General features: G+C 35.6%; 2 protein-coding genes across 3 annotated transcripts; one reads left to right on the plus strand and one right to left on the minus strand.

Annotated features, from left to right (window-relative positions):
* Positions 1 to 859: 859 nt before the first annotated feature.
* On the minus strand, positions 860 to 10,128 carry LOC121370803 (osteopetrosis-associated transmembrane protein 1-like). Of its 2 annotated transcripts, none has more exons than XM_041496277.1 (6): positions 9,509 to 10,128; positions 7,204 to 7,315; positions 6,719 to 6,843; positions 5,430 to 5,564; positions 2,006 to 2,171; positions 860 to 1,453 (listed from the first exon to the last, which is right to left on the minus strand). In XM_041496277.1, exons 1-6 carry the CDS (start codon positions 9,812 to 9,814, stop codon positions 1,362 to 1,364), a joined length of 936 nt encoding a protein of 311 aa, XP_041352211.1. In that variant the 5' UTR covers positions 9,815 to 10,128; the 3' UTR covers positions 860 to 1,361. The 2 variants fall into 2 exon arrangements, with proteins under 2 accessions (XP_041352211.1, XP_041352212.1); XM_041496278.1 differs by having other exon boundaries at positions 2,002 to 2,171.
* A 28-nt stretch (positions 10,129 to 10,156) lies between these two features.
* Positions 10,157 to 24,190, plus strand: LOC121370801 (28S ribosomal protein S31, mitochondrial-like). The gene is made up of 8 exons (XM_041496276.1): positions 10,157 to 10,281; positions 15,806 to 15,919; positions 17,323 to 17,508; positions 18,911 to 18,969; positions 19,533 to 19,593; positions 20,528 to 20,598; positions 21,708 to 21,869; positions 23,745 to 24,190. The coding sequence occupies exons 1-8, from the start codon at positions 10,232 to 10,234 to the stop codon at positions 24,008 to 24,010; spliced, it is 969 nt and encodes a 322-aa protein (XP_041352210.1). The 5' UTR covers positions 10,157 to 10,231; the 3' UTR covers positions 24,011 to 24,190.
* The last annotated feature ends 433 nt before the right edge of the window (positions 24,191 to 24,623 follow it).

Consider the following 24,623-nt stretch of genomic DNA (forward strand, 5'->3'; position numbering starts at 1 on the left):
ACCATTTATATTACGAATGTGTTTTCAATCATACATTACGAGCAAAAGTGAGTGATGTACGATTTAAAACACACAAGTTGGAATATAAATGGTCTCACATGGTAACAAGTATATTATTTTATTTATTACATCATTCATCAATGAAAAACAATAGCACATAATGACTTCCAAATTACTAAAAAAAAGATATCAAAATGCACAGACTGGGGAATCAATGAAACTGCATTCCTATAGCTACACATGTATGCCACATATCTATCAATGAAGCTTACACAAACAATATTATAAACATATTCATTGCTAAACAAAATGATTAAAATATATATTTTGTCAAATTATGCTGCTAACATTAATTATAAAAAAAATTGACAGCAAGTATTTCCCCCCCCCCCCCCCCCCCGATATAAAAATATGAATCGAAAGAACAATGGGCACACTTTTTGCAGGAAGATCTACGCAGAGTTGTACTGTGTGACACAGTCGATTGCTTGATCAGAGGTCATGACCTCTCAAAAGACGTATTCCACAATGTGAAGAGATGATAAATATCACATGGGTACCGTATCTCTTCTACAGTGGTGTAATAAAACAAGATTAGTGGTATCACAAAGACTTAGTGTGCCACAACAATATTATTAGTGCACATACCATACAGATGACATGGGGCAGGATGTAGCTCAGTGGTAAAGCACATGCCTGATGCACAGTCGGTCAAGGATCAATCCCCATCGGTGGGCCCATTGGGCTATTTCTCGTTCCAGCCAGTACACCAAGACTGGTATATCAATGGCCATGGTGTGTGCTATCCTGTCTGGGATGGTGCATAATAAAGATCCCTTGCTATTAATGGAAAAATGTAGTGGGTTTCCTCTAAGATAATGTCAGAATTAAAAAATATTTGACATCCAATAGCCGATGATTAATAAATCAATGTGCTCTAGTGGTGGTGTTAAACAAAACAAACTTTAAACTTTTACAGATGACATCTAATAATACAATCTGTTCATTCAGAGAGAATGCTTCACAGGTGACTGATAAAATATTATTTATGTTACAAATTGTTTCAAAACTACCTGCTAGTGTACGTACTTGCAGACTTGTCTGAATCTGGATAATGTTTATTCATATTAGCATTACAACCAAATGGTAACATAGAGCTTCGTATGAATCACTGTCCATTTTTACATGGATTACAACTAATGCGAGCAGCAATAAACCTGATACGTAATTAGCACAATTTAAACAATTTTTTTAATTTTATATCTACTGACAAGAGGTAGTTTGGCTCGAACATTTCTTTAAAATAATGAGAAGTTGCAGATCATACAAATAATACATTTAATGATAGGATCTAACTATCATCAACTGCTAGTATTAGAACTTCTGGAATCTATGCTGCAGGAATTGGCTGTACTTCCATACAGTGATTCGGCAGGTCGATGCATTCTTTTTTCTAAAACAAAAATAACAAACATGTATTTATGATGGTATTAAACTAGAACTCAAAATTATATAGAGTTAGTTAAGCAGTGAAATTTCTGAGCAATAATTTTTTTTATTGGAAATCAACATATGCTTTATTTCATAGATGACAAGTGTTGTAAAATGTGTACTCCCTCTCCAAATGCAAACCTTTGTAATATAGTAACAGTAATTTCAACCCACCCACCACCAAACAATAAAATGGAACTCCTTTACTCATCCACCCAAAACATAAAAATCCTGTTTATTTGATAATATACTATTCAACTTTCGCTAGGGATATTTGAAAAAGAATGTGTCAATTAAAGCAACAGCATATATTTTGTTCAATGGATGACATGTCTAATTGTAGTTGTGCATTACTATGGTGATGTTTGGAACATCCAAAACTGCATAATCTCATTGATCATGATGCACTACTCAACTTTTCCTTGGGATATACCAAATATATGTCATGATAAACAATTTATGCATATCTTAAATTGCATTGTTCAAATAAGAATTTTGACACAACCAAACTTACGTTGAACAATTTGTTTCGGGTATCTGTTACCATACACTCGATGACAAACATAGAAAACTATTGGCAGTAGGCATATGACAATGGCAACTCCCAACACGGGCCCATCATCTCCTTTCCGGTGAGTGCAATTGTATCGATCACTCCATATTAATCGTGTGTAGTTCATCTGAAATAGAATACACAGCTGATAAACAATGTTACCAAACATCTAAATTAATAAGAAAGCAAAAAACGGCATAGTGTAAAAAAAATAGTGGTACGGCTCAAGATTTCCAGACTCTCCTTTCACATTCACCTGTGAAGGACATTTTCAGTTACAACATAAAACCCCATTTCATTTCATTAAAAAAAAACAGTCGTACAACTACTAATCAATGTTACATGTCTATCCACAAATTATTTATTTATGTATTTATTTATTTACTTATTTATTTATCTTATTTATTATTTTATTTTATTTTATTTTCACTATCATTTATATCAGATACATGTATACAACTTCACTTGAAATAACATTTGATATTTATGAAGTTTTAAAACATATATGAGCCATCACACGCAAAAACCTACAACTTAGCATGGCGCCAGAAACCGAGTAAACGCGGCTCAAAGTTTGACGTCACATGTAAACGCGGAAGTAAAAGTTGACATGCTGTTTGCGTTGTTTGTTTTGAAGAATTTAGAAGATGACATCTTCTTCTTTACACGAAGATCAGTTTGAAGTAAACATATATCTGTATGTACAATAGTGTTTGGTTACTATTTTGTATTTTGTACCTGAGAACATTGGTCGAGATCGTTAGCGATACTATCAGTACTTTGATACACATTTACAAGCATAGGGAGAAGTCCTATATATCAATATGGTATGCAAGTATGACACGCTTTTATAACCTACATGATTATACATAACATAAGTTCAGCAACTTTTTCAGAGTGGTAGACCCATGCAACCCGATACGATCCTAATTTGATATTTGGTCTAACTTATGAATATTGTATATAACTTCAGGCCCGTAGCCAGCATGATTAGCGGGGGGGGGGGGGGGGGGGGGGGGGGGGGGTTTAGGAGGTCGAAATTTCATGCAAATGCGAGCGCCAAAGGCTCGGAGCCATAGATGGGGGAGTCCCCAGATTCACACACACAACACACACACATACATACATATATATATATTCATATAACCCCTTGTCAAACAATGAGATGACACCGGTTACACTCGAGAATAATACACAAACTTTTGTTGCGAAATATACATTAACAAGTTGCATTAAATTGTGGTATGCATGCAAAATGGCCTGGTCACAGAGCCACGACAAGAAACCGTTTGTTTTCAGTAGTACCAATGTATTTATAATAAATGATACATGGCATACTTCTCACATCCCACAAACAGGATAGCATACACGACATCCTTTGATGGATCATTAATTGGGATGGGAAATAATCAAACGGGCCCACTGAGGAGGATCGAATCTGCAGCAAATGGAACCTCAGACAGACGTTCTTGCTACGTTATCCTGGTCATTTGGGGACAAGGACTTTTATATGTAAAATCCGATTGTTTTAAAATTTGAGCAGAACTCTCAATCCTGCGTGGGGGACCCCCCCCCCCGGCTACGGGCCTGACATGGTACTTAATATGTTTGCTTCAAACATTCAAACGAAGTACCTTATGACTGCACATAATAAACCCTCATGAGTTTATAATAAAGAGACCATCCTGAGTTTGTCGCTATATTATCAAGCTGTCGGCTAGTCTAATCTGTTATAAATAACAGATTAAATAATCTTGTTTCGAATTTAAATAGCTGTATATGCAATACAATTACATTTCTGACCATTCTAAGGTCGGTAGCAACTGAGAAGTTGGAGGACGGACTATAGCCCCACTTTTATAAACCCCTGTTTAAAATATGCAAGCCTTGAAATAAGCGGCCGGTCACTTGTCAGTAACAATGTCGATTGCGCCAGTCACCATGTCCGAAGCTCGCGTTGTAGTAAAAGCTGCTGTTTTGGAGTTGAATACACTTAATGCACTGATTAAATTTTTTTTTATTATGAATGAAAAAAAAAAAATGTGTACCAGTGAGATTTGAACCGGTTCGCGGAGCACTCGACAGTCCAACACGAAGTTCATCTACAGTCCGCATATCTATTTAGTAAGATTTTTCATAGTCTCGATTTTGCGGGAACTTACATTGTAAAAAGTGATGTCACGCATATTAGTAATTGACTTTTCGTACTTAGCGTATACTTCCTGTGGCGTTTTCGTTTAAAGTTTGCAATTCAAATTGCCTCGTGGTTAACAATTAAAGGATGTTGAACAAAATAACTTCAGTCTTTGCTGTAAAAGAACAGACAGGTACCGATAATGACAAATCAACTGTCCCTGTTCCCAGTATCCGCGGCGGGTATCCCGCAGAGTAGTATCTTAAAATCTAGCACTGAATAAAAAAGTAAAAAGGAGGATTTAGTTAATACAAATGCCTCTTTGTGGCTACAGTTTGAAGAAAACACCAAAGGCAAGGTTACACTTATGACGTGATCTCTCTGTAAAACATTTAAAAAAGAAATGCAGTATAATCACGATTTTTCGGATGCATGGATCAAAGGGTCCACAAATCTGCGTGTGTCAAATGCTAAAGATCACTCGGCAACCAAAAATATAGAATATTACCACAAACAAGACGCTGATGACATTGAAGAAAATGGATGAGTCTGAGTCAGATCATCATGAATGATTATTTTAGAAATCATTGATTTCAATTTATACCTTGCATATACATGCATACAGGACCATCAAACCTCACATGTAGGACAAACGGACGGACAACACCATACCATAACACGACCCATAGATGGGCGTATAAAAAGACTACATGTATTAGGTTTGTTGATTGATAATTTATAATGAATCGCTCTTGGCCTAAGCCTTATTACTGTGAAAGATCAGACTGAATACAATAATTCCTATGACAGTTGTTACAACATTAATGGAAAAAACCTTAATTGTATGTAAGCACCACATTGTCAGCTTCAGAATGTTGGTCCAGACAATCCACATCAAAAGCACACCCAAAACCACAGCTGACTGTATAAAGTGCAATGTCAGGATAGCAATAGTCTGTGATTTAATGTTTGCTTCAGGACTTACAGTGACTTGGAATTCTTACACATATAAGTCTTGACCTGGAGTTCATTAAGTGACTTAAATTGACAATTTACAACTGGTAAATAAGTCTACTAATTAGTAGTAGTAATGGATTTATTTTGAAACAGAAGCAATAATGCTACACATACCTGGCTTGGTCTAACCTGGTACACAGGAGCCTGAAGATGGTTACTTTTGTACACAAGATGTTGTTTAATGGATAAAATAAAAAGTATGACAATAAATAGCCTATTATGGCAGTTACATACCATATCCACTACATCCATACAGGCATGATTCATTGTTGCATCCTGGATAGATTCAAAGTGTTTGTTCAGAGATCGATAGTCTACTCGACATTTCGTACACACTGTAACATTGGTGGGTCCATTCTCATCTGGATTCTAATGGTAAAAATTATACAGAATATATATTTTTTTAATTATTAATAAGTATACATGAATGTGTGCATTAAATATACATGGTAATGTAATGTACAGTGTCTAATTATGCAAATGATTTATGATGAAATTTTATTTGCCAAGTTGCCAACAATTTTTGCAATAGTTATATCTGCATTTTTTTCTTTCTTTCTGCATTTAATTCTACAAATTCATATTTGTTGTAAACTTATGTTTTCATGTCTTGAAACAATGGAAAGTATATTTTTGGCAACTATGATCCAAGTTTGTAAACAATTTTATAAATGAGTCAAGCATGAACATGCATTTGTTTACAATTTTTTTTTTCTGTTGTAGTTAAATAAGCAATAAAAATAATCATTGTTTTGTTCAGTATAGAATTAAACCAAAGGAAAAAAAAATATTTGAAAATGTTTTCTTCCTTTGGTTGATCAAATTAATTCAACTTAAAACACCAGTTTTTACATAATGTGAGGTCCACTGACATATATTCAAAGGCTATTAAAATCTGATCCCTTCAGCACTAGTACATGTATTATATAACATATAAATCCAGGCCTGTAGGAACGACTTTGTGAGTGGGGGGCACTGACAGATATTGGACTGATGAAGAATTATTTTTAAAAAAGGATCACAAGTGTGTGTGTGTGTGGGGGGGGGGGGGGGGAGCACCCTTCCTACTGACCTGAAATCTCATTTACATACAACAGTGTTGTTACATTACGTTATACCATGTCATATTTATTACATGTATATTTACGGGCATGCAGGATCTAGCTCAGTCGGTAAATTGAAGGATAGAATTTCCTCCGTGAACCCATTCTCTAATTGGGATTTTTCCCTGTCCAACCAGTACCCAGCACCTGGTATATCAAAGGTCATGGTATGTGCAGTCCTGTCTATGGGAAAATGCAGAAGAAAAAAATTCCTTGTTCCTAATAGAAAAATGTAGCGGGTTTTCAGTGTGTGTCACAATTACTAAATGTAAACTGAACATCCAAATTAATGTGCTGTTGTGGGTCGTTAGACAAAACTTGCATCTATATATTAAAATCATTTCCATTATGAATTGCTTTGCCCACTGTTTCTTTCTGTCCTCATTTGTTTATACACATTTTAAATCATGGTAGTTTTACCTCTATGGTGTCATTCATGCACTTTCCAAGTGTATGAAACAGTTGCTGGAATTCCTCTGTGCTGTTACTCACAGTAACATTGACTGTTCCATTATTAGGATCCTCTGTGACAGATGAAAAACAGTCTGGAAAAAAAAAAAGTATTGATAAAATTACTGTACCATAATATATTTAAAAAATCCCTGTCATGGACAAAACACACTCTGGCGAAGTCGGATGTTGTACCCATGACTGACCTGCTTGAACAGTTCTCTGATGGAAGCATGCCAAAAATTACCCACACCCACACCCACACAATATACTTTATTCATAAAATCAAAGAGTGCATTGTTACAAGGGTCATTCCATGTCACTTTCTCAGACCACAGAACTGAAAATTGTAAGAATGATAATTTCATTTGCATGTCACTCGCAAAATTCTAGTTTTTGAAACGTATTACCTACAGACACATTTTTGAGTACCGTACACCATAAATCTTAATTACTTTTACAGTCTGCCATTTTCCACATTGACTGCATGTTATTGTTGAGCAGTCGAATCACTTGTACTCTGTCAGCTCCAAGCAGGCGTTTGAAGCAAGGGTTGGATTCATCATTCTAAAAGTAAATATTGCATACATTAGTGATATAAAATCACCTCTTTAATATGACTGCAATTGAGAAATACATCCAACTTTTATAAAAAGTACAATAAAATCTAAGTGGCCATTCAAATATTACGTAACACTTAGGGGGATGGGGGTATAAGTCCAAGCATTATGTGGCATTACAAGGGGTGGGGGGTGTACTGAACAGTGTTACGTAACCCAATTTTGTTTTCTCTTAAATGTGTCATGCCATGACAACAATATATAATGTATGTTTTTAGAGGTAAATGTAAACCCAAAACAATTATAAATCAAGCTGAAATGCTTTAATACATCAGACATTTTAATATTGTATTTACATGTTTCTCGGGATTCAGGTGAAAGCAGAGGTGTGCCATCTTACAGCAATACGTCACTTTAATGACGTCATCATAGTATACATGGGTATAAATAAACATTGCCATGTTGTTTTGTTTGTGTGTTAGGGGGGTATCTCCGAGCGTTACGTAATATTTGGTGTATGGTCTAGCGTTACGGGGCTTTACAAGGGTGTGGGTGGGTGTCTAATTTTGACCAAAATAGTGTTATGTAATATTTGAATGGCCCCTAAGAACATTTGAACAATTAAAATCCTAAAACACATAAAACAATTAGTTAGTTAAAAATAGTTCAAACTTCAGTCAAAGGAAAAATGTTCATGCAGGTGTGTGTGCTGGAATTTTAGCAGGGGGTCTAGACTGTGGTGAGCAAAGTCCATAGGGTGTCGAGACATGCTCAGTAGGAATATGTATTGAAAACTTTTTTTTAATTTGCTTGGGGGGGGGGGGGGGGGGGGGGGGGGGGGGGGGTTCGTCCCTCTGCACACGCACATGTCATGACACCATTACTGATTATAGATTTATTTAGGTTTTGCAATGCGTAACTGCACATCAAAAGGTAAGTGGTTACATGTATATATATATATATATACTTAATTAACCCCCTCTCCAAAAAACAATCAATTTTTTTTTTTCCTCATAAAGCATCTTTTTTTACTGTATCATGTACATTGTATGTATGCCAGCTTATTTTAACAATATCAGTAATATATAATCAGGGAACATTTCATTTAGTATCGCCTTGCGATTTGCTACGCTAGTTTTAGAGATCGCTACACAATTCTACAACATTAAACAGTAGTTGCTAATAAATTTTCAATTGACTAGAAGTATCGCTAATAAAGATTTTGAAAACAAAATGTTCCCTGATATTACAGTTATAGTAACTTACACATAATGCCATGCCTGTGCCATCAAAGTAGAGCATAAAAAGAAAACAAAATTCTGGGTCGAAAGTGGAGGGGAATGCAGCCTTTCCCCTTCTCTATGGGTTTCTATACATGTTTGGAAGAACATTGTTTAATATTAGTTATATAATAATAAAGTTTATATATATATCTGGCATTGTCCTGACATGAAACTGTGTTTTTGGTGCATCTGATCATCTCAACAAAATTGAGTTACAATTAACTTCGATAAAACTTCACACATGATTCTGGGACCTCTAAAATGTTTGGAATAATTTTTTAGAAACATGCATAATAATTGTTCATGCAAATTAGATTACAGCACCTTTAAAAAAAAAAGAAGAGAAAATAGGCAGGTAATTTGGTTAATTTATGTTGCATTCATTATATATATATGCAATCACAGGCATCGAAATAAGTCGAGAACGGTCGTTCGGGTTACCGGGAGGTTACCACATGTAAGAAAAGTTGAGAACCGTGTTTTGTTCTCGACAAAAATTTCAACGTAGTTTTGTTTCCGAATGTAAACCAGGTAATTATTATTTCAGACTTCAGCGTTTCATTTTTTCGTAAGGAACTGCACTGATGTTTGCGCGCAGCGTTTTGTTTTCTTGTACAAAATTGCACCGATGTTTGTGCACATTTGTGCAACTGCAAAGCAATTTCGGCAATCCGCTATTTCATTTACTTCCAGATTTCGTTTCTCGTACCGAAGTTCACACGCACTGATACAATTAAAAGTAGTAGTAACAGGAATTAAATTCTAACTTTCATATAGTTGTGGTAACCTATAGGTTACCAGGCTATATTTTGTGGTAACCTGTAAATGGGTTACCAGACACAATGCTTATTTTGATGCCTGGATACACATGTATATGGATTCAGATGTTTCTGATAATACTGTGATGTAATTCATACCATATCCTCAAATACTGTTATGGCTTTCTTGAATGGCTTTACACATGTTTCACAAAGTCGAAATGGACGAGCATTTTCCACTAAACACTTGGTAAAAACTGATGTATGTTCTGCATATGACTTAAGAAAGGCTGCACATGGCTTAGTAATTGTTGAATTGGGATACCAACTGTCGTTTCCCTTAAAACCATATGCAGTCATAAAATCGTGGTCTAAATCTTCAAGAAAATAGGTATAGGTATCAAACTGCTGAGAAGTCACTTGGCACACGGAACACAACACATAAAAAGAGTTAATCCAAGACATTTTCACACAGTTACTGATAAGTTATCACAAGCAACTGATATTATCATAAAACAAAAATCCAGGAAATATTTGAAATTTGGTCTTCCACCTGATATCAAATATGAAACCTTCCTCGTCACATGGTTTGTAACAAGTCGAGTGAAGTTGTTTTTGACATAATTATTTTGAGGTTCTACAACTGTCCTAAAAAACACAAGTACATAATTTGTACAGAACATGTATACGGTTGTGAATTAAGATACCCTGACGTATAGTTGGCGACTACCATACCATACAAAGTGCTACAAAACTAAACGGAAAACGTCAACACAAAATTTCCGGAAGTAAAATGAAAGTAGGAAAGTCACGTGTAGTCTTGTTTTCAAATTACTTTGTGTGATCGAGACTATATGAGATGCTTTTGATCTTGTTGTCAAAATGAGTTTAAAATGTGTTTGTTTTCTTCGAATGATTTCAAAATATGCGAGGTATGGAAGTCTTAAGGGGCGTTAATTTGTCACCATATTTGCTTTACTAAAATGTTTGTCAGATATTTTGTATTCAAGTGCAAATGCAGTTATCTGCTTTAGTATGTAGCCATTTGTAGGCTGACGTTACGTCATCTGAACGGGAACCACAGGGGAGTAGTGCTCATTACGGGTTATAGCGAAAACGGAACCGTGCCAAAACGGCCCCAGGCGAAAACGGAACCAAATTGGACAAAACGGAACCTGTGTTGGCTAAAACGGTACCAAAATCTGTGGACAAAACGGAACCTGTGTTGGCTAAAACGGCACCAAAATCGATGGCTAAAACGGCACCGAAATCAAAACCTATTTATCTCGCATTCCCAATGAGAAAACAATATCCGCTATTGGAAAACTATCCACCCGGTACCCCCTTCCACTAACCCTAACCCTAACCTTAACTCCAACCCTAACCCCAACCCTAGCCCTAACCCCAGCCCTAACCCCAGCCCTAACCCAAACCCTAACCGTAACCCTAACCCTAACCCTCAACCCTAACTAAAAATAATAATGGAGGGGACCGGGCGGATATTATACTAGTGCTGCAACGATAAACCGGTGTACCGGTATACCGCGATAATTGATCAGCTCGATACGAACCGCGGTACAGTTTTGCGTATCGCGATTTTTATACGCTATTTTTTGTCCTTATCTTATTTGTCTTGAAATAGGCAAACAAACAAACAAACAAAAAACACATCATTTTATTAATTGGTGATGACAGGAAATGTAACAATCACGTCAAGAGTAGTCGGCTTACTTGTTGGCATACGAAGTGATAGGTCGGTTATACTTGGTTCTAACTTCTAAACAAAACGTGTTAAAAGTCCAATGATAATAACCAGTTAACGATAATTACAAATAAATGTTTTGTTACTTACACATTATCATTCATTGTTCATTTACGTTGGAATATGACTACGGCTATCATCTTCAAAGAAATAAACCAACAAATGAGAATCACACTTCGCTGTTTTTCACTGAACTCGGAATACTTCGGTCGATCGTTCAAAATACCTCGGCTCTGTTTCGGTCGATCTGCTGAAATATTGCGACTCAATACGTACATTTCCGTGTCAAGCGAGCAGCAACGGAAAAGTCCGATAGTAAGGATTTCCGAATGTGACAATTTATAAATAGTTTGACACCGTCACACCAGTGTTCTAGTAGACTAGTATTGTGTTAAAAAATAAAAATATGACCTAAAACATTTAGCCTGACAACTGAAACTAATAAAGATCATTAAAACGTTAATGCCTTCTGTTTTCATTAAAAAAAAAAAAACCCATAAATATTAAATTTAAATAATATCAACTGTATTGCAATACATATTGCAATACAGTTTCTTATATCGCAATATATCGCAATACGGTTTTGACCGTATCGTTGCACCCCTATATTATACCGTGTTGTTATTTTTGGGCTACATAGTAAGGGCCTCCATTAGTGATGTCAAGCATCATCTTAGGCTTAGCACGTGCTCAAGCTAAAAATAACAGTTGTACTGAAGGCACTAATTTACTCTATTACCTTTTTAAACACAGCAACAACTAACAGATCTCATGAAGGAAGTCAGACGTAATAAAGTAAAATGATGTTTATTTATTTACAAAACAAGCAATCGATTGTTGTGTACTTAACCAAGCAAGCCCTGCAAGGCTGTGCAGTGAACATCGTGAGCTTTGATGTTTTGTCTGCGACACTCCGGCTAGACGGAATCGGTGATGGGGATTAACAATTAGCAATACAGGTGTAATTTTAATAACTTAAATGCTTGATAATCAACAGTCTACAGTAATAACAACTCAAAAGATTTGGTAAGTGTTAATTCCTATCGTAGCACAATCCACGGTTTCACATGTTGAATAATACGATTTTGACCGGCTTTATTCGGCAATAAACCTAAGTCATGATTTTTCATTTTTCTCTCTCTCTCTCTCTATTATGTGTGGTTCCGTTTTAGCCAATACAGTGAGGTGCCGTTATAGCCACAATCAGTTCCGTTTTGGTAGTGGTTCCGTTTTAGCCTGATCCCCTCATTATGGCAGTTTAGCAAGTCTATCGGCATGTATACACTATATAAATTATGAAATTATGTAGTGTTCATATAACTTATTGTAATACTTTTTAAAAGCTTGCGGAAAAGACTTTCCTTTGGCACTGTCACTAACCCTAACCCTAACTATTTATGGTAAGTATTAAAATTTTATAATGTTCTTTATACATGACAGTGTCAAAGGAAAGTCCTACCAGCTTGCAATTTTGTGTTTATTCGTGTGCATTTTATTTTAAAAAGCTCCTGCTTTTTGACAACATCTGCTTGTTAACACACCTGTTTACTGTTTTCTCTTGACTAGATGTTGACAGGTCGGGGGGGAGGTAGGGCCTCCGTCAGTCCAAAATATTGGACTCGAATACTCGAAAATCAAACTCGACCCGGACCCGAGTACTTGACACTTACACTAGATGATAATGAGACTAAGGAATAAAGTAAAATAGCATTATGCATCTTAGTAAGTTAATTCCAGTGCTGAACGTGGATGGCAAATCATGCCATTGTATTAAATTCCATAGTCTCATAGCCATGCAATGTAACCGGCTGCAAGCATATGGCAAAATGATGTAATAAATATTATTAAATGAGAAGGCTGTTCCTTACACAGTGCTTGAACCTAAATTGGATATAGCCACGTTAATGTTATCCTATCCTATCCTACATCCTGCACAGGTACTCGAGTCCTTTGAACGGACTAGAGTCTTGCTAGACTCTGCCCGTGCTCGAGTACTCGTGGAGACCCTGGGGGGGGGTGGGTGGGAGGGGGAGGGTCGAACTGACTCTGTGGCAAACAGGTTTAGGGGCATAACAAGCATTTGTTCCCATCACAGGTAAATGTAGCAATCTTTATTGAAGTCTGAGTACTCTGCAGTTCGAGGGCTAGACGGACATTTGGACAGTTGTGATTGCTCTCTAGCTCAGCCAAAGATAACTCTGTATCAAAAACACAGAATTGCTGCTTACCACCGAGTAGGCAAAGATTCCTGCTCTAAGAACAAATATAACTATGTTTAACACTAAATACCATAACATGGATAATTTTTTAGTTCACACTCCTTTTCAATAATGTAGGTGCTGTCAAATTTTTGTTATCAGCGAACTTGAAAATGATTCATTTAATGGTATAACATGGATAATTTTTTTAGTTCACACTCCTTTTCAATAATGTAGGTGCTGTCAAATATTTGTTATCAGCGAACTTAAAAATTATTCTTTTAATGGTATTTAATGTCAGACATACCTGGTTATTGTTGTATGTATATTAGAGCGGGAATCATTGCCTACATGCCAAATAGCAATTTCGTGTTTCGCTATATAGATAATAGTTATCTCTTGCTGAAAGTGATCATAACCGTCCAAATGTCCATCAAGCTCTCAAACGGCAGAGTACTTGGGCTGTCTTTATGGCAGTTCATGCCATGGTAGCTTGAAATGTTTTTTTGCTGAGAAAATAAGGATTTTCTGGGATAAAGTTTTTTCCTGCGGGAGACTTGATAAAAAAACCAGGAATCTCATGCAGAACCCAAGAGGGTCTGCTCCCCCCCCCCCCCCCAAAAAAAAAAACCCATACCAAAAACAAATGTCGTTTCGCTCCCAGTATTAGTAATACAGATTTTAATGAGTTGAAATGAGAGATTGACTACCACATCTGTGGCATGACAGGTGTTATTAAAGTCGAAAGTTATTTGATGTATAGTGCTATAACCAAACTGCTGTAAAGAAACTCAAAGGAATTAATAAGTAATTTCATTAACTTCTGACTTTGCCTCTGAATAAAATATAAAATAGCAATTAAAATGAATTTAAGTCTGTGTTTTGTAGAAAGTTATTTCAATGTATTTTATATCAGTTATGTACAACTACTGAAGAAATACTTCAATGGATTAGCAACAAAGTGTGGATCCACTAGTCTTCCTGTTCAGTATCTATAATGTAATACTATAGTCCATCCCATCCTCCTACAAAAATGTTTTTTGTATAAATAATTTCAGTTTGGTTTGACGTAAGAAGAAAAGGAAAAGGTTTTTTTTTTTAACTATTTTTGTTCGCAATTTAGAAAACAGTCGGCTCAGAAATAAATAACTTGTAGTAAATTCCATACTATGAAAAAAGGTATTCCCTGTAGGGACCGACCTCGGTGGCGTCGTGGCAGGCCATCGGTCTACAGGCTGGTAGGTACTGGGTTCGGATCCCAGTCGAGGCATGGAATTTTTAATCCAGATACCGACTCCAAACCATGAGTGAGTGCTCCGCAAGGCTCAATGGGTAGCTCAGCAAATAACTGGTTCAACAAAGGCCATGGTTTGTGCTAATTCGCATAGTATGTAAAAAGTAGGCCTATGTGGCGACAGCGGGTTTCCCCTGTAGTCCTTAAAAAGACGCCATATAACCGAAATTAAAATGTGTTGAGTGAACTAAATAGCAATTCTTTCTTTCCCTGTAGGGAGGACTATAGATAGAAATTCTGTTGTTAAAGAAATGATAGCAATGACCATATGCCTGTAGGAACGATTCTGAAGCAGGGAACACAATCTTTAGTGTTAGAGCACAAGCTAGATTTTTACCTTTATTTATACAGAATAGAAAAAAAAAACCCAAACTCCCATACCTATGTCTCCTATCCCCCACCCAGGGCGGTATGTAGTCCAGTGGTACAGCGCTCGCTCCATGCACAGTTGGTGTGGGATCGATCTCCATCGGTGGGCCCATTGGGCTATTTCTTGTTCCAGCCAGTGCACCACGACTGGTATATCAAAGGCTGTGGTATGTTCTACCCTGTCTGTGGGATGGTGCATATAAAAGATCCCTTGCTGTTAACCGAGGGTAGGCTCATGAAGTGGCAACAGCAGGTTTCCTCCCTCAATATCTGTGTGGTCCTTAACCATATGTCTGACGCCATATATCCGTAAATAAAATGTGTTGAGTGCATTGTTAAATAAAACATTTCTATTCTATTCCTATCCCCCACCCAGTCTATACGAGCCTGATGACTGGCTGCATTTTACTTTATAAACATATAAATGAGACATTTGTTTTGAAAATATTACATAACGCTTGACAAACACCCCTCCATTCCCCATAATGTTTCTTAATATATCTCAATGATACCTGCTATCCCCGAAGACCGTCACATAATTGTTGAATGGCCCCCATTCCTGGTCCAGACTTTTGGACCAGTTTAATAGTTCTGTTGATCCTAGAGTTTTCACTTTTCATATGGCCTAGTGTATACATTCTTATATTATTACTACGGACTCTGTAATGCCCAAGCCATAGGTCTTAGATTCTCCTCACTATAATGATCAATGATCTATCTCAGATCATAAAAATACATTTCTTTTTATTGTAATTTTTACAATATTTCATGACAAACATTTTAAAATAATTATTATTACAATAAATGTTTGTATAGTTTATTTTTATTTTCAGATTACATGGAGGATCATTACCTAGCAACCCACATGCAATTGTGCGTCAGATAGCATCATCTCCAAATGTCTGGAAGTCTGAGGCATCAAAGAAGGATAAATCAGCAACTCCAAGGTAAGTCTTCATAACTTGTATTCTTTTAGGTCATGCAATTTTAAATACGGTGCAGTTTTTCAATGACTATCTTAAAATATTTTTCATCATCTAATAACAAATACCATGCAGTGCCTTAAACATTATATATACCCTGCTTGGATGTTTTACATGTTGATGTATGTGTGCAATAGGCAGGACTTGAACTTAATGGTGGCACCAGTGGTAATTGCTGTAACTGCAATATGAATTCACAGTCAGTAGCTTTTTATCGCTGGATAAAAATTCACAGTATGTAGCTATTTGTCACTAGATAACAATTCACAATCAGTAGGTTTTTGTCACTGGATAACCATTCACAGTCAGTAGGTTTTTGTCACTGGATAACCATTCACAGTCAGTAGGTTTTTGTCACTGGATAAATATTCACAGTCAGTAGGTTTTTGTCACTGGATAAACATTCACACTCAGTAGGTTTTTGTCACTGGATAAACATTCACAGTCAGTAGGTTTTTGTCACTGGATAAACATTCACACTCAGTAGGTTTTTGTCACTGGATAAACATTCACAGTCAGTAGGTTTTTGTCACTGGATAACCATTCACAGTCAGTAGGTTTTTGTCACTGGATAAACATTCACAGTCAGTAGGTTTTGTCACTGGATAACCATTCAGTCAGTAGCTTTTTGCCACTGGATAAAAATTCACAGTCGGTAGCTTTTTGCCACTGGATAAAAATTATTGCCATCAGTTGAAGGGATGGTTTTTGGTTTATTTTATGTTTATTTGTTACAAAAGGTTACTGGGGTAAAACTGCTGTAGGCAGGCTCAAAATTGTTGTAGGTGATGGGCTTTCTGCCAGAAAATAACATGAGTGTACGTAATAAAAATAAAACAGATCATAAGTACCCTTATTAGGTGGTTATGGATTAGAAAAAATCTTTTAAAATTGGACACTGAATTTCATGTACTGGTACTTTCAAAATTTTTAAATACATGTAGCAGTACTCTTACTATAAAAATTTTTTTTATTATTATAAAAATTTATCCATTAATTTCCAAGATTTTAGGATGTAATTTTACCCTTCATATTCTCTTGCAGGGCTAGTTTTGGCACTTGCCAAATTCGCCAATTGCAAATTTCTAAAAACAACTGGCGAATTTTATTTTAATTTGGCGAAATAATTTCATTAAATACTAGATATTGTGGTAGAAAATAACTGGTTTTGTGCAATTTTTTTAATTTAGTAGATAATTTGGGGAAATTTTCTGCTGACCCAGAGCTACACATGTAGCCCTGCAGTCTTGGCAGAAACCCTGGGTGAACATTTTGGCTGTGGTAAAAACCTTTCAAAATTGCTGTATATAGGCAACAAATTCTTAAATTCAAGCTCTGGCAACAGGTTTCAATTGTTTAATTCACAGCACGGATGAGCTTGATCCTGAGATGAAGGCTGCTGTCAAGTCTGTGGCAGAGAACCTGAAAGGAGAATCTGCACAGGCTGAGTCAGACATTTTGCAGCAGCTGAGATCACATGCTAAAAATACACTGAGCCAAAAGGATGGGTCCGAATCGCCCAATCTAGAAGCCACATCCAGCAATTCGATGAGGTTAGCATAATATTTATTTTACAACTGTATCCAATACCAGAATTGCATTAAAAGTTTTTTTCGTTAATAATTTTAGTGTGGCTTTTAAGTTTTAAGCCTTAAACATTTTTTTTTTTGGTTTAAGTGTTTTAGAAATAACAAAGATTCGATATTTAGGTATAGTTTTCAAAACCATTGGTCAAGATATAAATAAAACAGCAATACTTAACCACAGTGAAGAATGTTGTCTCTTCCATAAAATTTGAAATTATATATTGCTTCATTGTTTTATCCAAGTACTAAACTCTATACATTTTTCTTTTGTTAATTCAGTCTCTTCTAGTTAAGAGATCTGTTTTATATGTACATGTGTGTAAGATGAAACAGTTCATATAATTTCAACATTTTTCAGTATTTTAACTATTGCTCTTTTATTTATATCTTAACTAATATTTTTACAAATTGCACATATATTATATTGTAACGGGTGTTATTTAAAAACATTTTCGTTTTGGTTTTTACTTAGACCTAATTGAAATTATTCACAAATACGCACTAAATGGAAGCTGGTTCATGGTAGCATATACAGTTTATGTAGGTTAGGGATTGGAAAGCCTCATTAAAGAGAATCATACCAAGTTGTAAATATGCAAGTCTAATTATAGTCCCCTACCAGTCCAGCTGAAGGGGACTATATAGGTTTTGTTTCCATCAGTCTGTCCGTCTTTCTGTCTATCTGTCTGTTCTACATATAGTTTTTTTTTACTCTTTTTTTTTTTGGCAATGCCTCTAGATATTGAGTTGCAATTTTGTTTATATCTTTATCATATAGAGTTATTAATCTAACTTTCCTCAAGAACACTTTTATTAAAAATATGTTTTTATTTATTGACCATGAACTTGTTGCTAAATTAAATCTGTATATATTTGTATGACTTCTTTTAAGCCATCTTTGATCTCAGTCATGCATATATGGGTCCGGTGGGTAAAGGATCATATGATGGAAAAGTCTTATTCCATAGGCTGTGGAAGTCCTTGTGTGCTCCTCCGGCAATGGAATCATGAGCTGGCTATGTCAGTACTTGAATCCATGGCTGGCGTGCCTGAACCGCAAGGATATGGGCACGTTAAAATAGTTCCTTCCTTCCTTGTGTGCATGAAAGGTCCACAAAGTTACATACTGCTGTTTTCTTTGTCATAAATATTCATGATTAGTTGTAATCTGGTTATTTGTATTGCTTACTTTTCAATGTAATGAATCTTGAAAATTGAATATTGTTATGACTACACATTTAACTAGATCTTAGTAGAACATTACAACATATATTTGTACAGAGAAGACTAGTCATACATGTACCTCATACTTGTACAACACTTGTAAAGCTGTTTGTTGTAATTAGCATAACTGTGGTCTTTGTTAAAGCGACTTACTGTCCCAGATGCGTATCACGAAACAAGAATCAGAAAGTACCAGACAGTCAGGTATGCTGGTGTTTATTTTCTTATGTTTGTTGTGTCTATGTTTGTGAAATGATGTGTATAATATTGCTCTTCTCTCTCTTTCACTCTGTCTGTCTCTCTCTGTGTGTATTTGTCTGTCTATTTGTCTGTCAATCTCTCTCTCTCGCTCTCTCTCGCTCTCTCTCTCTCTCTCTCTCTCTGTCAGTGTCTCTGTCTCTCTCTTTATCTCTATCTATGTCTCTCTCTCTCTCTCTCTCTCTCTCTCTCTCTCTCTCTCTCTCTCTGTCAGTCAGTGTCTCTGTCTCTCTCTTTATCTCTCTCTCTCTCTATCTCTCTCTCTCTCTCTCTCTCTCTCTCTCTCTCTCTCTCTCTCTCTCTCTCTCTCTCTCTCTCTCTCTCTCTCTCTCTCTCACACCTCAAATTCAATTAACCATTTCTCTTTAAACATCCAATATATTTACTAAGAGAGACTGTGCTCTTGTTTACAGGTAGCTGCTCAATCCAGTTCATTTTGTTTTCATTAGTTGTTTATAATCATTTTAAGTGCATTATTATTATAATATACGTATTTTGTTCATCAACAGAAAAGAAATTTACAAAAGGTCCAGTACTGAGAAAGATTCCCAAAGACTATACCAACATAAGGTATGTTTGTTTCTGGTATTGTTTATATTAGCATTGTTTTGTCTTATAATAAAACATTGGTTTGTTTCTCATATTGTTTAATAGTTAACATTATTTTGTGCTGTAAGAAAGCATTTAACAAGCCCTTAGCACTTTTTTAAACTATGGCAATTTGGGGTCTTAACATATGGGTTTTTTCTCACTTGGTCAAGAGAAAGGCTGCCGCTACAAAGGCTACTCTATCTTTTGTATGAACTTTCTAATACATGTAATAGGACAGTACATACCACAGCCTTTGATACACCACTCATGGGTTACTAATTGGGATGGGGGGAGAACCTGAATCCATAGAGGTTGGTCAAGTCTGCAACCAATTGCACCTCAGGTGAGTGCTGTACCTCTGAGCGACATCTGCCCCATGACCTATTTCAAACAAAGCAACTCTTATTACAATTTCTGTAAATTTTTCATTATGAATCAGGAAAATAATGTGTCATAATACACACTACAATTGTCAGAATTGATGCATTTTTCTATTGATGCATCTGGCAAATAAGCCTATATTCGCACCTTCCACCACAGCTGTGGATAATTGAATATAAAGTAATCATTTACGATACAAAATTGACTGCAGATTACAGAGAAACAGAAAACAGAAGGCTCTGTTCATTTTGCTTGTCCAGAAATGATTTCTTTTACATTTGTGTTATCATGTAAAAGATTACTTTTCTAATGACATAAAATAACACTTTTTTGGTGTGGTTTTTTTTCCTTGGTGATGACATACATGTGTATGGGTTAAAAAGGTAACATGTCAAGTAATTATTGCACCGATACACGAGACACATTTTTCACATTAATTTCATAATTTACAGTTGGTTTTAACTTTATATTTATTCTGGTGAAATGTCTAGATTTAAAATGCTTTTGAAATTTTATGCTCTGTATTATTCAGTGACTCCTACAAACTGTTCGATGGACCTGGTCTTGGCATATTTACAGATCTAAAAACTCAAAAATCAGAAAGTAAGTAATTTATAATTATGAATAATTTGTTTGTGAGTGTACATTTATACATGTATTATCTAATATTACATTTTTTGTTTATTAAATTACCTTCAATGGAAGAAACAATTTCATGAATGTATCCAGCTCATATTGTAAAGTACTTCGGTTATAGTAAGGCATTGAAATCTACCAAACAATAAAGAAAATCATGAATATTTTTAAAAAAAACTTTCATGATAAAATAATTAAATTTCTGTTATATTCATTAATATATAACGTCATCCCATTGGTCCAGACGTAGCATCGTGAGTTTGTTCAATTCTCATTGAACGAAAAAATTACGTCGTTAGGGAACATCATATCTGATGACATTATTTTATATGGGCAAGTTATCTTACTGAGCATTATTGTTTATGGACCAAAAATAATTCAGAATAAAGTATGCACTTTTAGTGTTATTATTAGCAAGTATGATTCAAATTTAATTATAAGTATTGTCTGTTATTTCTTTTACTTTCATCTGGGTATGAAAAAATAATAATCTGCAAACCTATGTCAAAACTAAATTAATAGTCACTTTTTTTTCGTTTTGTTGTTCAGGATGTATAAATGCATATCTTTTGCAGCATTTCAAAATGTACCTCTCTAAGCATGTTAAAAGTTTGTTTTGTTTAACAACACCATTAGAGCACATTAATTAATCATCGACTATTGGATATCAAGCATTTGGTAATTTTAACTCATAGTCATCATAGGATCCCACTACATTTTTCGTAATGCAACAAGGGATCTTTTATATGCACTTTCCCACAGACAGGAAAGCACATACCACAGCCTTTGACCAGTTACGGTACACTAGTTGGAACGAGAAAAACTCCAATCACTTGAATGGATCCACCAAGGTGGTTTGATCCTGAGACGTAAGCACCTCAAGTGAGCACTCAACCGACTGAGCTAAATCCCGCCCCTTTTATATAAGAAAGACATATTTTCACCAGGGAAAATTATCACATTTATTTTCTTTCTTTTGGTGTATAACATCTTTTGTGCAGTTTTGTGTTTAAACAAATAATAACTTACACATATGTAGCATTGCAAGTTTGTAAACTAGAGATGTGTTGTTTCAGAACGAATGGTTGCCACAGACACGAGTGAAAGTTTGTTTGATGAGATCACCAAAGAGGAGTTTGAGAAATATATAGAAGCACCACCGCGGAATGCTTTTGAAGAAATGATACAGTGGACCAAAGAAGGAAAACTCTGGACATTTCCTATTAATAATGAAGCTGGTAATAAAACTTATTATATTGTCAGTGTGGTAATGTTTAAAACTCTTCTCACCAACAGTCCTTAGTTCTAAACTAAGACACTTTGATTTATTACAGACCTGTTCAATCTTACTATAGTGATAAAGACATTTTGAAACCGTGTGATAAATTTATTTTGTATCGCACATATGTGCAATCTGGACCGGAACTCTTAAATGGGGAATTCCCTTTTTCTTTTTACTGCAGTTAGCACCTTTTATTTACCGACGTCATATATGATTTACAAATGACGTCACATCGTATTTGAAACATTACACAAGGCTGCTGCAGAGTATGATTCTAAACCTTAAGCAAATCCATGAAAGGACTTTTGATTATAGATTTAACAAAGTGTTGTTATGACATTAAATTAAAAACCATTTTTGTAAAACGTTAAAGAAGGTACGTAATAAATACAGAACTTCACATGCATTGTTTTCGCTTCCTATTTATTGCACTCGTTCATTTTGCGAAAGAACATACCACTTGACCGCTACTTGGTCTCGTGGTATATATTCTTGCGCAAAATAAACTTGTGCAATAAATAGAAAGCGATAACAATGTATGTGAAGTTCTGTATATTTATTAACTGTTTTTGTTTAACAGTGTATTAAAAAGAAAATGGTGACTGGTGTGTTTGTCTTAACTTGAAAGCAGATACCAGCGCCTCATTTTATGAAGCACTGTTAGAACAGAAATCACCTCAAGTGCATTTATGTGAATTTAGCACTAAGATCGCACCCTGTTCATGAAAACTGGAATAGGGAAGCCTACTTGTAGTTTTTAAGTCCATCTGTTCTAGTAATCATTTTGATATGATTTATCTTACAACGCTCGTTGGATACGTTTTTAGACAACTTGTAAGATAAATGGGATCAAACGGACACGAATGTAGTATTCTATTTCTTACATACCTCGAAACAATGAAAATGTAAACAATATAATGAACTAAATTATGTTTTTACAGAATGTAGCCTAACTGAGTCATGGCGTATGAATACTTGGCTTTAAGCATACATACCACGTCCTAAACAAATAACTACTGTACTAACAGATCCGTTTTCCTTAAAAAATAGAGCACTCTAAAACATTTGCCAACCACTCGGAAAATGAAATTGATGAAAAGCGATGTATCCAGGGACAAATGTTCTGCCTTTGTGATTTGCATTGTTAAGGGGTACTTGCAGAGGTTATAATAATACCAGTGTTTTAGCTAGCAACAGACAGAGTAGCATGCATGCCAACCTTGTTTTCTACTACATTGCCATGAACTTTTGCCTGCATTTAAGTTATCTTCCCTGAAAAGATGTGTTGATCACCAACAAATAAATATTAAAAGTGACTTCTTAATTTGAAGGTAACTAATATCCTTTATTACATACCTATTCAATTTTACTATAGTGATAAAGGCATTTTTAAACCATGTGATACATTTATCTTGTATCACACATATGTGCGATCTGGACCGGAACTTGTTAATGGGGAATTTTGTTGGCCCCTCCGTCCAGGACAGGAAATAATTTTTTACTGGAGTTGGTGCCTTTTCACTACTGACTGATTTACAAATTATGATTCTTAACATTAAGTAAATCCATGAAAGGAGGATTGATTAATAGATTTAAGAAAGTGTAGTTATGATGTTAAATTAAAAAACGTTTTTATAAAAATTAAAAGAAGGTATGTAATAAATACAGAACTTCACATACATTGTTTTCGCTTCATATTAATTGCAGAGTTTATTTTGCGCAAGAATATATAACATGAGACCCTATTTTACGGAAAACAGGCTTCATTAATTTGGCACAATATGTTTTAAGCTTTTATCATTTTCTTTCTTTTTTTTAAATTTCTTTTCAGGCATGCATGAAGAAAGGAAAGTCGAATTTCATGAACACATTTTTCTAGATCATCTGATTTCTGATTTCCCCAAAAAGGGTCCCATAAGACATTTTATGGAGCTGGTTACAGTGGGTCTGTCAAAAAACCCTTACCTGACCGTGCAGCAGAAGAGAGAACACATTGAGTGGTTCCGAGACTACTTCAAGGAGAAGCAGGCAATACTAGAGGAAACGCTCGGTTCAGAAGGTGTCATCGGTGAAAGCAAAAAAATGGCTGAACAGTGACCTTCTGGTTCTCAGTGGTGTGCTGCAGGACAGATTACACTGTGTTGTAATTAATGTTGGTTCAAGTAAGCTTGTCATGAGCACAGTATTCAGTGTACGTGGCATTATGAGACAAGAGATTTTGTGTGTGTAACAATTAACATCTGTGTTAATAAGATCAATACTAATTTTTGTTATGTGCGTTGTCTTGTTTTGTTTTTTTATACCCCACAGCATGATTTGCAGGGGATGGTAAAATGGGCATCGTCTGTCTGTGTGTTTGGTACTTACTTACTTACTTAATCCTCTTTGTGTGCAGTCACACATAAGGCCGACACCAAAGAACACCAATGTTGTCTGTCCATTGCAAGCTTCGTCACCTAGCCCCAATTCCACTCAAGAGCCTTCATCTCCTGCTCCACCGATCTTTTCCAGGTCTCCTTGGGTCTCCCCCTCACTCTCTTGCCACCAGGGGTCCAGCGCATAGCCACTCTTGGATGTCAGTGGCATTCTACAGACATGTCCAATCGCTTTCCATCTGCAGCGTTTAACCTCGAGTTTGGTATCTATCCAGTAATGTTTCTGGAGCACCACTTCCACTATTCAAGATAACTTCAGGAAACATTATATACAT

The sequence above is a fragment of the Gigantopelta aegis genome, chromosome 4 (genome assembly GCF_016097555.1).
Source record: "Gigantopelta aegis isolate Gae_Host chromosome 4, Gae_host_genome, whole genome shotgun sequence".
Lineage (NCBI taxonomy): Eukaryota > Metazoa > Mollusca > Gastropoda > Neomphalida > Peltospiridae > Gigantopelta > Gigantopelta aegis.